Source organism: Dioscorea cayenensis, unplaced genomic scaffold, assembly GCF_009730915.1.
Source record: "Dioscorea cayenensis subsp. rotundata cultivar TDr96_F1 unplaced genomic scaffold, TDr96_F1_v2_PseudoChromosome.rev07_lg8_w22 25.fasta BLBR01000071.1, whole genome shotgun sequence".
NCBI lineage: Eukaryota > Viridiplantae > Streptophyta > Magnoliopsida > Dioscoreales > Dioscoreaceae > Dioscorea > Dioscorea cayenensis.
In genome coordinates, this window is record NW_024086462.1 from 29557 (window position 1) to 47017 (window position 17461).

The 17461-nt window shown below is 36.0% G+C and overlaps 2 protein-coding genes across 3 annotated transcripts; one reads left to right on the forward strand and one right to left on the reverse strand.

Moving 5' to 3' along the window:
* The first annotated feature begins 1256 nt into the window (after positions 1-1256).
* LOC120253369 (dnaJ homolog subfamily B member 13-like) lies at positions 1257-3952 on the forward strand. Its single transcript, XM_039261709.1, has 3 exons — positions 1257-1574; positions 2154-2596; positions 3190-3952. Exons 1-3 carry the CDS (start codon positions 1410-1412, stop codon positions 3626-3628), a joined length of 1047 nt encoding a protein of 348 aa, XP_039117643.1. The 5' UTR covers positions 1257-1409; the 3' UTR covers positions 3629-3952.
* Positions 3953-4756: 804 nt separating this feature from the next.
* On the reverse strand, positions 4757-16717 carry LOC120253370 (homeobox-DDT domain protein RLT2-like). Of its 2 annotated transcripts, XM_039261710.1 has the most exons (19): positions 16071-16716; positions 15518-15964; positions 14861-14935; positions 14080-14150; positions 13360-13869; positions 13179-13268; positions 12950-13114; positions 12657-12879; positions 12249-12349; positions 11753-11839; positions 10871-11023; positions 10615-10770; positions 9975-10184; positions 9187-9897; positions 8568-9113; positions 7012-7644; positions 6812-6916; positions 6153-6413; positions 4757-6066 (listed from the first exon to the last, which is right to left on the reverse strand). In XM_039261710.1, the coding sequence occupies exons 1-19, from the start codon at positions 16192-16194 to the stop codon at positions 5269-5271; spliced, it is 5466 nt and encodes a 1821-aa protein (XP_039117644.1). In that variant the 5' UTR covers positions 16195-16716; the 3' UTR covers positions 4757-5268. The 2 variants fall into 2 exon arrangements, with proteins under 2 accessions (XP_039117644.1, XP_039117645.1); XM_039261711.1 differs by lacking the exon at positions 10615-10770 and having other exon boundaries at positions 16071-16717.
* Between the last annotated feature and the right edge of the window lie 744 nt (positions 16718-17461).

Genomic DNA, 17461 nt, shown 5'->3' on the forward strand with positions numbered 1-17461 from the left:
TTAAAGGTAAATAGGCCCGTGAGTGTCAAGATTGCCATCACGGGTTACTGGTTGAAAGGCCCTTTTTGTAATTGTATCCCTGTAAACTTTTGTTATCGCATGTTTGGCTTTAGTACTTTAGAAAAGTATTTGAACCAACAAATATTGGTCTTACTATCAAAAACTTGGAGTGTTTAAATAAATAATTTTAAAAGTTTTAATTTTTTTTATGTATATAAAAATAAACATTAACTCTTGCTGGGGATTGACTTATTCGGCATCCGTGTTAGTGCTCTTTTTATACTTGTTTTTCTTTTAATGAATGTGGTTTATCCATTTTTTTCTTTAAAAAAAAAACTAATAAAAAATATATATATGCCTTTCCATAGAACTCTAATACTGACCCAAAAATTAATTTAATGTCTGTGTGATATATCAGTATTTTCTAAAAGAGTCAAAAAAAATTATACAAGCCTAAACAAGTAGATAATGTTTTTGTCTACATCTTTTACAAATCGCATTTTTATACATAAGAAAGTATAAGTTATATTTTAAATTTTAATTCAACTATGAGATGAATATTGTGTTTGCAATGTGCGTGTATATATATATATATATATATGTAAATTCTTATAATAATTTATGTTATCGTCAGTTAGAGGATAAAAAAATAATAATAATAATAAATAAGGCCAAGACAGAAGAGAGAATCCCAAAATGGAATAAAAAAGTATTGTGTCTAACTATTCGATTTTGGTTCGAATCATCAGCTAAATAAATCAAATAATTCTGTTGATGCAACTTTTCTTAATTGCCTCTACATCTGAAAAATTTGGTTAATTTAGTTATTTAATTTTTAGTTTTTTTATTAGAACAACTCGATGAATTTAGTAGATTCTTTTTAAGAGGTCCCCAATAATCATAGATTAAACTCATCTAATTTTTACAATGCGATGGTTGGCTGTTCATAGACTAGCTGTCGCGTAAGAGAGGCATCGCTAGCAGCACCATTAAATGTTAGATCCAACAGCGTGTGCAGATGATCGCCTGCAGTTTACATGGATTGATTTTATAATTATAATACCTATAGCATATATAGGGAGCATGCATGTAAATTAATTTTTTTATAGGGTATAGTATATAATTTCATAATTTGACGAAAAAGATATAGTAGTTTAAATAAAAAAATATATTTAAAAAATCTTAAAATAAGCAATAAAAATGAAAATATCAGTAAGCAAACGAACCGGAACGGTTCGCGGTTCTTCTGGATAGTTCCACAAGCTTCTACACTAACCCAGACGCTTCCATCGTCCAATCCATTGTGCCTTCATATCACTCTCCCCCAATTCGTAACCCTAATATCGGAACAACAAGCAAGAGTTCATCGATTCGCAAAACCCTAGGAATCGAGAAGAGAAGAGAAGATCATGGGAGTGGATTACTACAAGGTCTTGCAGGTTGACAAGGATGCCAAGGATGATGATTTGAAGAAGGCTTATAGGAAGCTTGCTATGAAATGGCACCCGGATAAGAATCCTAACAACAAGAAGGAGGCGGAGGCTAAGTTCAAGCAGATCTCCGAGGCCTATGAGGTTGATTAGGTTTTCTGTTTTTCTTTTTTCATTTTTGATTTATTTGTTTGTTTGTTTGTTTGATGGAAGTTTTATTCCTTTGAATTTTCCACTGATTTGTCTTTTTTGTTTTATAATTTGTCCCTTTATTTCTTTTCTCTCTGTCTTTTTGGAGGAAATTCATCTGTAATTCATGGTTTGATCTTTTTTTATTCCTGTTTTTCTATTTTGGCTGTTGATGTGATTGATTCTTGCTGTATTTAACTGCGTTTTCAATGAATTTGCGTTGAAATCTTTTCAAAGTTTCTTCTTTTGCTTATTTGAACAAATTTGATGATGATTTTTTTTTTAATATCTCTGAAAGTATCTTTCTATCCACCATTTATAGAAAAATCCATTATTCATCTAGCCATATATGCGTTTCACAATCATTCTTTCATCTGGTTTCTTTTTCCCTCCTAAAAGTTAGTTTCTTTTACATCTGAAAGCATAGCTACTCATGCTTAGTTCTCTGTAATTCTGCTCTTTATTTCTTTCCCAAGAAGAGAAAGGGACAAAAAGGGGACTTTTCTTGATGCCCTTGTTGCTCCATTTGTGCAGGTCTTGAGTGATTCTCAGAAGCGTGCCATTTATGACCAGTATGGTGAGGAAGGCCTCAAGGGCCAGGTCCCTCCACCGGGTGCTGGCGGGTCCTCATTCAACTTTGGCGGTGGTGGGGATGGTCCCAATGTATTCCGGTTCAACCCGAGGAATGCTGATGACATTTTTGCAGAGTTCTTCGGGTTCTCAAGTCCATTCGGCAGTATGGGGGGTGGAGTTAAGAGAGCTGGTACTTCAAGGTTCGGTGGTAGCATGTTTGGAGATGACTTCTTTAGCCAGGCATTCAGTGGGGAGGGCATGGGTGGTGCTGGTGGCCCTATGAATGCTGGTCGGTCTCAAAAAGCAGCACCCATTGAGAATTTGCTTCCTTGTAGCCTTGAGGAGCTCTACAAAGGCACCACCAAGAAGATGAAGATCTCTAGAGAGATTGCCGATATTAGTGGGTGAGTTTCTAATTCTCATACTTATCTTATCCTCCATTTGTTAGTTTCTGATTCATGGTTTTACCCATTCTTTAATTATCCTCTGTAATATCACTGTGAGTCCAAACTTGGTATAGATTTCTGATTGTTTGCACAACACACACAAATTTACTTGAAGAGCTTTGTCAAATGTAGTTGCTTTTGTATGTGCGTTGAATTCTTTCATTTGGGGCATATATTGTTGTTCTGTTGTTCAATTGGATTTTCAGTCTTTTATGATCTAAAAATAATGAGAGCGGTACACAGTTATAAGTCACAACCTTTGTTGTTCTGGTTGAAAGGATTTCAAATTGTTCAAGAGAGTTTAGGTTAAGAAGTCTAGTTTTGTAATTAAGATGAATTGAATTGCTTTTTGATTATGACATGTTTCCTCTCTTTTAATCGATCTAGGAGGCTCTGAATATAGAGGTAGATTGTTAGAAATTCTCATTATAGGAATTTCTCCATAGCTAATGAAGCCTTTACTGGTAGTTTGAACTTTGATAACTATTTCCTTACAATTATGCATTCCTGAGGTGAGCTTCTTGCTCTTACACAATTTTGCACTTCAACAGTAAAACAATACCAGTTGAGGAAATCTTGACAATTGACATAAAGCCCGGGTGGAAGAAGGGAACGAAGATCACATTTCCTGAGAAAGGGAATGAGCAGCCAAATGTCATCCCTGCAGATATCATCTTCGTGATCGATGAGAAGCCACATGGTGTGTTCACAAGGGATGGCAATGATCTCATTGCTACACAAAAGATCTCTCTTGTTGAAGCCCTGACAGGCTATACAGTCCATCTGACAACCCTGGACGGACGAACTCTCACCATTCCTATAAACAATGTAATACATCCTAACTATGAGGAGGTAGTTCCAAGAGAAGGCATGCCACTACCAAAGGATGCTACAAAGAAAGGGAACCTGAGAATCAAGTTCAACATCAAGTTCCCCACAAGGTTGACTGCAGAGCAGAAGGCTGGAATCAAAAGGCTTTTGGGTCCTTGAGTTCTTGACAAGAGTAAAAGGCATTGACATTGTGAATATGGAGGGAGGTGAGGCTGATGAAATGATTCAGGGAAGTTCTGTTGGAGTTGGATTTATGATTAAAATGCCAAAGAGAATTCTAATATGAGCTTGTTTTATAGGTTTGAAATAGTATGGGGAATGTGGAGTTAATTCTGTAGATCATGATGAAGAATATCATATGACCGTGAAGGTTCATTTTTCTGCTTTGGCGTTGCCCAAATAAAATGCTCTTGTAGATCTATCACTGTGTTTTTATCTATTACATTGTTTTGAAGAGATGGGACTGCATTTTACTTTTTTTTATTTTTTTTTTCTTAAATTGAACCATTGCTATGATCAGGGGGAGTTATTTATTTCCACAAAACTTGAATAATAAATAATTAAAAGTGCTTTGTGTATGTATTATTTTATTATTAATGTGAATGTATGCTAAACCGGTAGCTTTTGTGTCATAAATGAGTTGCTACCATGCCCGCTTTATTTGGCTTTAGCACGCTTTGGCAGTTCAAACAAATTAATTAGAGGATATATACACTAATACACATGCGTTTCATTTTTTTTTTTTTTAAATAATAGACGACAAACGCCCTTTTTTATATGAATATAAACAGTACTGGAACCCGGATGTACAGTTTGTACAGTATGAGAATAGTATAAGAATTCCGGATGAATAGTATATGAACAGTATGATACGATGAATAGTACTACCGGGGGAGGGATTTGAACCCATGACCTCCCCTTTATACTTTGGTGTCATACCATTGGGCTATCCAATAGTTGACTCATGCGCTTCATTCTAACAGGATAAATTAAACTAAAAAGTTATATATTAAAAAACTGAAGAGGATAAGTTTACGTTGAATATATTCCGTTGGTGGTCAGACGCTGGACTAGTTCTAAGTATATTATACTTTATCAAAAAAGAACAAAAAAAATTGTAAGGAATAATTGGATAACTTTTTTTTTAAAACAAACATATATGTACATGTCATATCTGGATTCATTTATTTAAATCATTGAGTTGTAGAAACCACTTTATATATAATTAATCGAAATCCTAACAACCATCCCGCACATGATCAAACCGTAATTTGCAGTACTTCAAAATGATCGATAAATTCAAGCCAAGAAGCCATTATGAAAGGTCAGCCAATTTGTTATAATGAAATTAGATACAGATAATTATGGAGAGCACATCACAGGGATTACTAATCCATCCTACATGTCAGTAAAATATTAACTGAGGCAAGCTCATGCAGAGTTCTATTCCCAAACATCAGATGATCTAAATATAAACAAAAAATTTAACACAACCAGGTGAAGACCACATTTGAATCCTCCCTTTGCCAAGAACCCTATCAAGATGATTTCAGGAAAGAAATAGAACACCTGTAACCTGAAGCCCATCTTGTCCAATGATTTTCAAGAAAATTTCAGATCACTGGCTTACAACTGCCCCAATATATTTCTATATATATATATAAATATATTGTCTTCATCACCACCACCAATACCCAAATGCCGCCAGAATATTTACAAAGAATAGGAACTGGGATGGCTTGTCATGCTCACACTTCCCTTCAAAGTCTAAAGTAGGAACGGCCGAAGGATAATCATCTCTAGCCACTGTAATCTGAAGAATAAGATGATGCTCCATAATCATCATCACCATTTCTGTCAATTTCCCCTATTCCGTCTTGATAATCTTCGATCTCCTCTTCTTCCTCCTCCTCATCATCCTCAACAGGTCCCACATCTTCATGCTCGTACCGTACCCCATCATCGCCCTCTGCCTCTTCATCTCCATCCTCCGATTCACTTTCATTATCCATTAATCCTATGGGCTTTCTTGAACCATAGCCTCCATTGAAGTCCATTGGTTGGTCATCATCATACTCATCCTCTGAAGCTTGACCTTGGTCTTCAGATTCATCAGCTTCAGCATAAGCTCCTCTTTCTTGAAGAACCCATTCATCTCGTTCCAAGCTTTGTGGTGACTCTTCAATATTTTCATCAATAGCACCAGTTTCTATGTCATTAAAATGGTTCAATGGAGTCGTTTTTGCAACCGGTATCCTACTGCCTGGTCTCTGCCAGGACCTAACAGTACGCTTGCCCCGTGCACGACCACGACCACGTGTCCTGGCTCTGGTATATTTTCTTGTGGTTTTCGCATAATTATGAACATTTCTCTCCTCAAGAAATTCCATTCTGGAAGAAACACCAGTTACCCTTTGTCCCCTACCCCGACCACGACCTCGGCTTCCACCCCTACTTCGGCTGCCTCGTCCACGACCTCTTCGTCTGCTGCCAGAGTCAAACCAGCCAACTTCTCTTTGGTAGCGTACAAGCTCTGGAGTTTCTGTCAGGTCTGCCTCTGGAACATTCTTAACAACTACATATCTTGATGGAAGCTTCTGCACAAAAGTAAGAACAAGCCCATACCTCGTAAATGCCTAAACTGACTCTTGACAAATTCAATACGAAAAGAAAAACGACATACAATAATGCCAGCAGCTTCTTTTTCTTTATGGAAGTCTGACTTCTGCTTTAGCGCGTACAAAATAGATGCATCAAGATCCAGAAGCCTAAAAGCCACTGCGGCTGTAGTTTCTGGTATCCATGGAAGAACAGGAACTGGTCCAGAAAGAGCAGCAGAAGGGTCATGTGGGAGATCAGGTGTTGAATTTAGCAGCTCTTCTGTTGTTTCAAAACTCGAACACAGGAAGCCACGCTTTATTGCACCCTCCAACAAAGTTAGAACCTGCAAAGTATAGCAGACATCATCAACATTACTGAATAAAGCCTGCAACAAACCTCATAAAGGGTCAGTCATCCCACTGTCCCAGAAGACTAACATGCAGGAGTGTCGCTTTTAGCCATTTTGCGACCAAGGTCATTTGCTAGTATAATGCAAAACCAATGCTGAAGACGATTAAAACGAGAACAATTACATTTTTTGGAATATGGCACCAAACGTGAGAAAAAATGCAATTTACAATCGTTGCATACTCATATCAATTTATGAATAATAAATTGAATAAAACAATAAAGTAACTATCAAACAAGAGGAAAAAAAAAAAATCCTATCTGACAGACTACAACTCCGACTAATTGTTCAAAAGGTATTCAAATATAAAAATATAGATAGACAATGAAAACCTGGAAAAGATCATCAGCAGATGATAATAATTGCAGCTTTACACCCCAGGATGTTCGACAACTCTCAGTCCAAAACGGCTGAAGTGCTTCTGCAGGTATAGAAGCCTGCAAATATACCAAGAGAGTATTTAAATTTTAACCAAAATAGAACAAACTAAATGTAAATCTCGCAGGAAGAAAGTTAACTAATATTTTCTCACCTCAACCAGTGCCATCTGTGCCTTCAGAAGCCGAATTCTGATAGGGGTACAATCTGACAAACAGATTTTCCAATCTGGATCATTTACCTGCTTCTCTTCACATTGTCTTATATGCTGACAATAGTAAGTATCAGAATCATGCATGCTCTTAAATGTTTTGTGACAAGAAGGACAATGTCTTTCATCAGCAAGGTAAGATAGGTAGCACAATTGGCAAGTTCGGAGCAATTCAGGACATCTTTTCTTCCCGTATTTCATAGCACATAACACAGAAGGGTTATAGCTTTCTTTCCACATCCAGCTTAGGAAACCTTGATATCTTTTCAGAGCAGCATTCCTCTCAACTTCATTCCGACCAAGTTCAATTCTAAAGGATGATGAGTGCTCATGTGGATCTGAATTAAGACCACAAAGTGTACTACTTGGGCTATCAAATTCTACACTACAATCAGAGCTGGAAGCCATTTCAGTTGTTCCTTTCTTGCAAAGATCCCCAACTGGTTCCACTGCATTGGTATGATTTTTTCTCCTGATTGTTTCTTTGAAGGTTGTCTCAATTCTACGTAGCATTGCAAGCAAATGTGATTCCCTAACTCCACGAGCATCCAATGCAGCAAGAAGAGCATCAAATGCCTGCAGTAATATTATACTAAAATTAACTACAACAGATATGATAGGCACATCAGATGATAAATAAATAGATCAATGATCACCAGTTGGTAGCTATAAAAATTGGAGAGAAAAAAATCAATTCAGCAGTATAAAAAGAACACTAGCATGGTTAATAAATTAAAGAAAAACAAAACATACAAAAATGAACACTTTCCATAGACTTGATTTACACTAGTCTTGAAGTTTGGAGCATGTTAACTCATCTACTAAATGTATATCACTCAAACTTCATCTAATCCAAAGTACCAGTTCATGCGAAGATACATATATATATATATGTATATGCAACTCTGCTACTAATAGCAACAAGGAAACATGGCAGGAAATTAAGTTAAAATGTGGATGCAACCTCACAAGGATGATTGTGGAAAAACAATTTCAATGTGCTAATGTATGGATATGACCATGCAACAAGAAAATTAAGTTTATCATCTGTCATGAGACTAGCAATCAGAATAAATTGTTCATCACTGTCACTTTGATGAGTCAACTATAGCCATTTTAAAATCATGGCATAAGTTGTCTTGGCATAGATCATTTAGCAGGAAAACAAAATCAAACTCATATTCTGGGTGAGTTACATCAAGCAAATAAGAAATAACATGGGTACCATTTAAAGAATTATATAGAATTGAAAGTTGAAGTTTCTGATATTGCTAGTATCAAACAAGCTTAGTTTTTAAAAACCTAACACAAAACATCTAACTACAATTGCCCCTCAGCATGCAATTCAATATTCTGATGAATCTGATCGTGTACCTAAACCAATATATAAAAAAGGGCAAGCTAACTTAGAGCTACTGACCTTGTGAAGTAAAAATTCAGTGATTAAACAAGAAGCACTAAGATTTAAAAAAAAAACATATGTAGTTCAAGGATCAAACCTCTTCAGAATCAATCAGTCTCCAAAATCCATCTCTAGATTCAAAAAAGATCCTTCCTGAACCAAGATCATTTCGAGACATTGAAGTTGAAAGCAGCCAGTACCGGTTGTGCCTTCTGTCTTGGCCTAAGGGTAAGGACCGATATACATACATCTCTTCTGCCTTATGACCAATGTATGATTTCAACTGGGAGCGTGATTCTGCAGTGTATCCATGTGACAGAGGTAGAATGATGTCTGCATTTGCTGGACATTCTTGTTCTGGTACATTTTTCTCACTCGGAATATTATTGACATTACCTGGATTCGGTGGAATCATAAATTGGCCATTATTCATAGTGTCAGAATTCCCATCATCACCCTTATTATCATCATCATCAAGAGGATTCCCCTCTGTTGCAGCATTCATTTGGGGCATCTCAACTTTGTAGCCCATCACAGAAGAATATTGGTGTCTGCTTGCATATTCTTCTCTTACACGCCTTCTATCAAGTTGTGCCTCTGCCCACATTTGCTTCTTAAGAGCACTTGCTGCTTCTAACCGCTCCTGTAAGGTTACATTGTAGATTGAATATTTATAAATATAAGCATAGATAAAATTCTAAACAAAAAGGTCATACCTCAAGAATGGCATGAATTGAGTTTCCCTCAATAGCCACACCAATTAGAGCAGCAAGAGCTTCAAGGCGCTCCTCCACACTAAGGTCACAATACTCATCCTCAGTTAATCCCTGAACCCATGGCTGACAGTTGCTTTCGTCAACCTCCAAGTTGTCTTGATTAGGATTGTTTCCTTCATGGCAATTTGAAACGTTATCAAAAGACTCTTCATGCAGAGTATTTGATGAAGTCATATCTTTTGACTTCTTCCGAGATTGTAATGAAAATCCTTTCTCAATGTTCATCAACCCATTTTGTGGATCTACCGCATCACATGTAGCCTCACCTTTACCAGCATCCAATGAATAATTTACTTTTGCACCTACTAAGTCATTTGAAGAAGGAAATTCAGGATTTGGTTCTACTTCCACACCCATATCATCTACTTCAGGATCCTCATCACCATCACACTCAGAATCCTCATCTCTCTCTGCGTCCTCCACATCTTTCTCAGCTTCTTCACCATCAGAAAGTCCATTTTGGAAAACCTGTATTTTTTCCCTGGCGTCTGACAGTATTACATCAGCATCAGAAGGGTCCTTTCTGTAAGGTTGGCGGACACAATAGGTTGAAGGAGCTGTTCTTTCAAAAAGTCTTGTATCTCTTGAAAGTGCAGCAGCAATAGATGCCTCTGGTGTCTTGCTTGTTCTGAGATCCCTTAATCCAGATTTCTGGAAATCCAAATTTACAAATCTAAGAAACAATTAAAACATGAAAGACAGTATCTAACTTCCCAGGTGGCAGCTACCTGAATCTTGTCTGCGACTTCCAATATGGTTAGCCCTTTGCTTCCCTCAAGAGAAAGGATGTGAAATGCGGCAAACTTTACTGTTCCAGGAGTCAAACGGTTCCGAGACCTCCGTTGATGAGTAAAGCCTTTTTCTTGCATCAAAGCAACAGCATGCTCAACTGCCGCACCACTCCGCAAAGTAGTTATAACATCTTTGTCATCATTACCCTGCACCCATATGAATGTGACTTAGATTCCATCATTACATAAGTACTAAAGAACCCACACAAAAGCAAAGTTAGTTAGCTAACATCATCCCAAAACAATCTCGCATGGCTAAAATTGTATATCACATATCAACTGAACATCAACTTATATCAGGCTTTATAACATATACTCTAAAATTTTTACTGACTCCAGTTAAAAGGTCCCCATTGGAAAGATTTCCATAAAGCTCCCAGTGCCATACTAAACCATGAGGCTTGACAAAGTCATTGGCCTAATTTAGAAAGCAATTTCAAACAAAGGATTTGAAATGCTGATCACAATATTACTCTTTAAAAAAAAAAGAAAAAAGAAAAGAAACTGTCACAGATCAAAATAATGGATCCTACACTACGAATATAACAGATTCATCAGGATGTGAGAATTTAAGAACCTCATTCTCATCAAGAAAATATGTGCGCTCAACATTCCTTTTTCTCAATTTGGGCCCAAATCCAGCAGACAAAGCAAATTGTCTAAGTATCTCAGGCCATGTCATGAAATTCAAGTGGCACTGCCAACTGCGTATATCAAAGCCCCATGAATATGCCTAGAGAAAAAAGAAAAAGGTTATACCAAAAGGAAAAATTGCACAGCCAAGAAGCAAGATGGAAATAAGATCATATTCTGTAAGCAGAAGAACAAATTACCCCTTCAATAATATGTGGGTGACCACCTCCAGGATTAGTTGCACAGGTTTGACTGGTACCTGATGGCATAGATGGAATCCTTGCAACATCCTCGATATCTTTAATGATAGATTTCAAAAGAGCTACATGTACTTCTCCCAATAACCTTGAATCCTGTAAAATACGGCAGTACTTGAGAAATATTAAGCAACCCTATGAGCAGGAAATAACTTTTCATCATTGTCGGTGTAACCAAAATGATGACTAAAGATGTGGATTACAATTGACAAATCTTACCAAATACTTATTACTGACATTGGTTTTTCTTATCTAAGCTGACTACGAAATTGGGCTTTTGGGAATAGAGCAGGATTTTCTTAAGATAAAGATGGTATAGGACTGTGATGTATCTCAGGGTCGAGCAAACACTACACCCTGAAAACACAAATAAGTTTTCTGCAATTGAGCAGATTACTTTCACCATTCATGAATATAATTTAGTGCCATAAAAAACTCAGACCAAGCATAGGATAGTTTAACATATACAAAATTTTATAAGATAATGAATTCAAAAGTTAATATTTAGTGATCTAAAAAGCTAATATCAAGAATGAGTCATTTAAAATTTATTAATACAACGCCTACAAGAAATTCAAATAGGTGTGAATGCAACAACAAGATGGCCGAGCAGAGGATATCAGAATTACAAGATAATCAGAGATAGCTCAAGGGATTATTATTTCTAAAGAAATTTGCATGCATGTATATGGTATATGTTCATGTGAGTGTGTATGTAAGCACGGATGTACGTACTATTATGTATGGATGTATGTACGTAAATACACAGCCATGTACATATGGAGAAGCATCAACCTCGGTATTCAAGAACAAAAGAGAACTCACATAATCATGCAGAGCTTGAACAAACTCATCAAGAGTAAAAGGCCAGAGCTCAAGAAAGTCAGCAAATGTGATCAAAAACTTCCACACCTAAAATCACAATAAAACAATAATCATGAGACAAAAGTCTTTCTTAACAATTATAACAGCACAAACAAAACTTTGCAACTGTTTTCAAATAATGAACGTATACCCGCACATGCCAAAAAAAAAACAAACAAACAAAACAAAAAGGAAACAGTGGATCATAATAAAATATAGGCAATCAACCTCTGAGCAATGCAGTTATTTGCATGCACAAGTTTATAAAGTTATCATGCTATCAGTGATTGCACACATAAGATAGTGTTTCCCAGGATTGATAAAAGTTTCAAATCGTATCATCATATCAAGAGAAAAAAATAGGTCCCATCTAAAATAAACATCAAACAGAAGTAACTACCAGATATTGCATGGATAAAAAAGAATGAAAGCAACGATAAATCTCGAAGAGAAATACCATAAGAAGGTTCCCAATGTTTTCCTCAGAGTTAGCCCAAGGAGGTATAGCAAAGGGCCTTTTTAGAGGTACCGATGCAGGAGGAAATGGGCTCAACATATCTGCAACAAAAAGGAGACCTCTGGGTAAAAATAATTCTCAAAAGCATGGAACACTGAAGGGACATAAAGAGTAAATGATCCAAAATGTGCATGTTGCCTTCATGCACATGCATAACTATCAACCTAAGATGAACATATCTCCATATATTAAATATTCCTTGAATGCCGCGAAAAGCCCTACAGAGTATGTATCAGAAATTTGAAACTATCAAAAGTATACCATTTTACAAAATTATTGCATCGGTGTCTGTTCTATTCCTTGGACTAATAACTACTATATATATATGACAAGGTTCACAAAACAGACCTTTGAACACATCGAGCTGTTGCAAAGTGTCACTGTCTAGGGTAATAACTGAGGGTAAACCTTTGCTTGCTGCAGCCAACTCCATTAGTTCTAGATGCTCATCCTCAACAAGCTCCGTATGTCCTTTCGCAATTTTACGAGCTGTAGCCCTCTCAATAGCAGCTTTAAGTTTTGCTGCCTCCTTCTCTCTTCTCATCTCTTCTTTCAGTCTCAACTTCTCAGCCTAAACACAGCCCCAGAAACAGTAAGAACATCCATAAAACTTAGAAAGTTGACCATATAGAGATACCCACCTTGATAGACTCTTTCAGCAAAACCTTCTCCTTGCGCTTGTTTTCCCGTATTTCCTCCCGTTGGTATTTTTCAAGCTCTCGCTGCTTTTCACGCATCAACCTCTCTTCTTCTTTTCTTCTCTCTCGATCATGTCTCTCCATTTCCTTACGCATTTGCTCCTCTCTCTATAAATAAAAAATTAATATATATTTATCACAGAAAGCAAAATCATAATGCATGAAGAAGCACCTTTCTTCTCAAAATGTCCTGTTTTTCAAGCTCCTTTCGAATCCGTTTCTCATGGGCTTCAATTTCCTTAGCTATTCTTGCTTCTTCACTCTGGGTGTAACAAAAAATCATACAAGTGATCACAAAATCCTAAACATAGAGTTCAAATCGCTTTAAAAAAAAAAAAAAATACTAGGCATACCTTGCGTTTTCTTGACATCCGAGAAGCATCTTCATCATGGCAAATCCTTCTATCAGATGCATTTTCTATTCCTACAACTGAATGGATACCTTGTTCTGGATCAATTGCTGGATCTATATAAGATCTACTGTGTTGAGCATTGTCATAGTCTGTTGGACTTGAACCATACAGCTGCTGCCTCCCATGTTGAGAAAGGTTAGAATTAGACATCTGGCCTTGGAATATATAACTTGGAGTCAGCTGTTCCTTTCCATGTGTAAATTGCCTTTCTATAGGTAAAGATGACACTCTTGTATTTGGAGCTTCCATAGTAGAGTCATAGTAGTGAGGCTGGGAGACTCTTTCATAGGCATCTCCACGGACACTTGGTTGCTCTGGAAGAAATTTATATTCCTGAAGCGCCCTTGTACCCTCTTGAGGATGACCTAGAAGAACACCAGATGGCACCTTTCTCTTACCACCTGATGAAGTTGAAAAAACAGAATGTTCCATACTTGGCAAGAAAGATGCCTGTAAAAGTTAAAAACAAGAGAAAAAAACCAAGGTGAGGAAATAACTGGAATTTTATACACTAGACAATTACAAGAAATGATCATACAACAATGATAAGTAAGATAAGATAGGCATAAATCTATCAGCCAACCATAAAAAAATAATAAACCCTTTAAACCATATGTAAAATGGAAAATAGATCTTGCACAATACAGGAAGAAAGAAAACCTTCTTTGATTTCCCATCATGCCTATCAAAAAGGTTTGCATCATATGACCGAACAGACTGCTTCAATCGTCCTGTCATTATTGTTCAACAATAAATAAATCAGAAGAATTCACCTTTAGTTATAAATAAGGGTCTCTAACAAACTACAAATTATGAAATATTTCAACATGATGCACCATAACCACATCATTTGCATGGGCAGAGACTACAACTAATATGCTAGTTAAAATAATATACCTTCAATGGAAAGAAACTATTCAATAGTAGATAACTCTATGGAAAAAATAACCTATTGCATAATAATGTCAAAAAAATCAATTCATTCCTTAAAAAAGAATATATAGTAATTCCATCAAATTGAACGTTGATTTTAGACAAATTTGGTTCAATATATCATGACTGCTGAAAAAAATCTTATGCAAGCAAATTCTGTTACTCAGGTCCACAATAACTCAACCATGTTCTTATATTCCTTGATATTTCATCCTTTAGGCCTATTCCGCATGATAAAGAGCCTATGAACAGATTCTACACCCATCTAAAAAATGATGCAGCCAAATGAAAATAAAAATCTGATCAGCCATTCAGCCTTAGTTATTACAGTTTAAAGTGTAGGGATAGATTGGAATGAAGCATATAGATAGGGATTTGGTGTGCCAATCTAAATGGAGAGTGAGAATATTCATATTGTAGCTTGTTTGAACTGGTTCAAAAATAAAATCTCAGATACTAGAGATAAACATGCAGCAATTTAGGATATTCCATACTGCAAGAAATTCACCTGAATTTTCAAGCCTATCCAAAAATTGATGAGTTGCACTATGCCCATGTGGTAAAACTGCTGGAGTGTCAGATTCTTCAGATCCATATAGCACAAAAAACAGAACAGCTTAGTTTACAACTTCAATTAAAAAAATAAAAATAAATAAATAAATTATCCAAACACATTCAAGAAATAGAACAAACAAAAAACTGGCATCATTGTGTCATCTTGATAACTGAGTTTAACAGTAAAAACATGTTGGAGCTGGCAAATGATTCCAAGCATTTTAATAAAGCCAATTTCTAGCAACTTAATGTATTGGGTTTTATAAATAAATGATGAACTTCTAGGATATTAGAGTCCAAGACGCAATTGCTACATAGCTGACTAACAGAGTGAGTACAAATCAATCAGGAACCAAAACAAAGACCATCTCTACTAACCAATTGCACAAGATACAATTAGTTAACACTTTCAATTTTTTAAGAATTCAACATTGACATTGCAAAGTTCTCAATATCATTAAGAAACAAACATGAATATATGCTATATAATTAACAACATTAGCTAAAATTGTAATATGAAAACATCTAACTTTGATTAAAATCTACAACCCCTAAATTCATAAAAAATTTAGCAATTCTAAAATTAAAAAACACTGTAAACAGCAGGTACCTATGGGCTCTCCAAATGCACCAGGAGGCAAAGGATCAAACTCCATCCCAAGAATTGGTCCATTCTCCCTCAGAGGCTCTCCCAACTGCACCTCCACAGCTGCAATTACTCGCATTTCAACAGCTGACAGGTGTTGTGGCTGAGATGATGGTCTCATTGCCATTGAATCATAGTACCTCCTCTCCAAATTCACAGCCGACATATCAGTCATAATCCTACCTCCCGACTTTATAACACCACCTTTCCTCGCCTCCACTAAAGTATTAGGACTAGACCCCGATCCTGAAGCCATATCGCCCTCCACCTTATCCTTCCTTGGCCTCTTCACCGGCGGGAGTTTACGGTCCTTGAGCCTCCGATGACAAAACCACATCTGCAGCTGCCGATCGGAAAGTCCAATCTTGGCCGACAACTCTGCCCTCAACGTCTCCGAAGGGTACATCTCCACTGCCCCCATCCCCAAAAACACATAACACACCAACAAATCAACAAACTTCGATCCAAATACCTAAAAAAATCCAACAAAATCAAGAGGAAAAATAAAATCACAAACCAGCATAGGTCTTCTCAAGAACCTCCAATTGATAAGGGCTCTTCATCTTCCTCTTCAAAGGCTTCTCCTCCACCATCTCCGGCGACTTCTCCGGCGGTTTCCTCCCCTCTTCTCCGATCTCCATTAGAAACCTAACCCTAGATCGCTGTCGATCGAAAACCTAGGGTTCCTTTCTTTCTTCGCAAACTAATCGAATCAATATTATTTATAACATCATGAAAAAAAAAACAAAAATTTGGAAAAAAAAACCACAAAAAAAAAAGATTGAGATTGAGATTGAGATTGAGATTGAGATGAGCGGTAGGATTTGGATTTCAATTTAGATGAGAATATAAACATCCATCGAGAAAGATTAGAACAAATGATAGAAAGCGAAGACTCTAAAATGATTAAAAAAATAATTAAGAAGATAATTAGTAAAATAAGGAATGGAAAAAAGAATGTGGGAGTTTGAGCTTGATTTGATAGTATTGTAATGGATTGGATTAAAGGGATCATTTTGAGAACCATGTTTTTGTGGGGAAAATAAAAATGAAAAATAAAAATAAAATAAAAAAAGAAGAACGTGTTTTTGGCTGGAATATATTTGAGTTTATTTGAATTTGTTTTTGAGAAAAAAAAATTTAAAAAAAAAAAAGTGATTAGAGATAGAGAGAGAAAGAGAGTGATTGGGAACTTTGTAAGAGGTCTCTGTGTGTGATGAGATGTTGGTTCATCTCTTGAGTTTTCTTTCTCTTTTTCTAATTATATGATTTTTTTATTTTTTTATTTTTTTATTAATTTTTTTCATTTGAAAAATTAATAATTTTTTATAAAGTTTTTCTTTTTTCTTGATGAATTTTTGTGATCTTTGATCTATGAAGATGGGGGGTTTGGATTGGAGGAGGTGTTTTTTGGGTGATGACGTGGATCATGTGGGCCCTTTAATTAAGGAAGTTGGTTGGTGCCACGTAAGCTGGTGGTTTGGCGGGGATGTGTGGGCCATTGAGAGTGCATTGGGATTAGGAACAAGAGATGAACTGTGGAAAATTTTCATCTTTACCCCCCATAAAAATGGATATTTGGGTCCATTTTATATTACGAGTATTTGCTCTATCCATGCAAAAAAAAAACCAATTTAATTTTTTAAAAATATCTTGTTCTATCATCATTTTGATTTTTGATTATAAACACATACAAACCTACCATGATATGTGTGGAGGTATGTATAATTCCAATGAGAGATTATAATTGAGTTTTTTTAATTTAAAATTCAAAATCAGTGTAGTATCTTAAAAAAAATACTATTTTTATCAATTAATTATAAACTATGGTAGAATAGTCCACATAAAATATTTTATTATTTAATCAGTGTTGTTTCTTTCTGGCTTGACTAATATATATATATATAT

Excerpts from the sequence above, each read along its gene's own strand:
- LOC120253369 (XM_039261709.1), top strand. The coding sequence starts at position 1,410 with ATGGGAGTGGATTACTACAAGGTCTTGCAGGTTGACAAGGATGCCAAG. Across the intron at positions 1,575-2,153 it reads AGATCTCCGAGGCCTATGAG|GTCTTGAGTGATTCTCAGAA; the intron begins GTTGATTAGGTT and ends CCATTTGTGCAG. Across the intron at positions 2,597-3,189 it reads GAGATTGCCGATATTAGTGG|TAAAACAATACCAGTTGAGG; the intron begins GTGAGTTTCTAA and ends GCACTTCAACAG.
- LOC120253370 (XM_039261710.1), bottom strand. The coding sequence starts at position 16,194 with ATGGAGATCGGAGAAGAGGGGAGGAAACCGCCGGAGAAGTCGCCGGAG. Across the intron at positions 11,840-12,248 it reads ACATTGGGAACCTTCTTATG|GTGTGGAAGTTTTTGATCAC; the intron begins GTATTTCTCTTC and ends TTGTGATTTTAG. Across the intron at positions 11,024-11,752 it reads TTCAAGCTCTGCATGATTAT|GATTCAAGGTTATTGGGAGA; the intron begins GTGAGTTCTCTT and ends CGTATTTTACAG.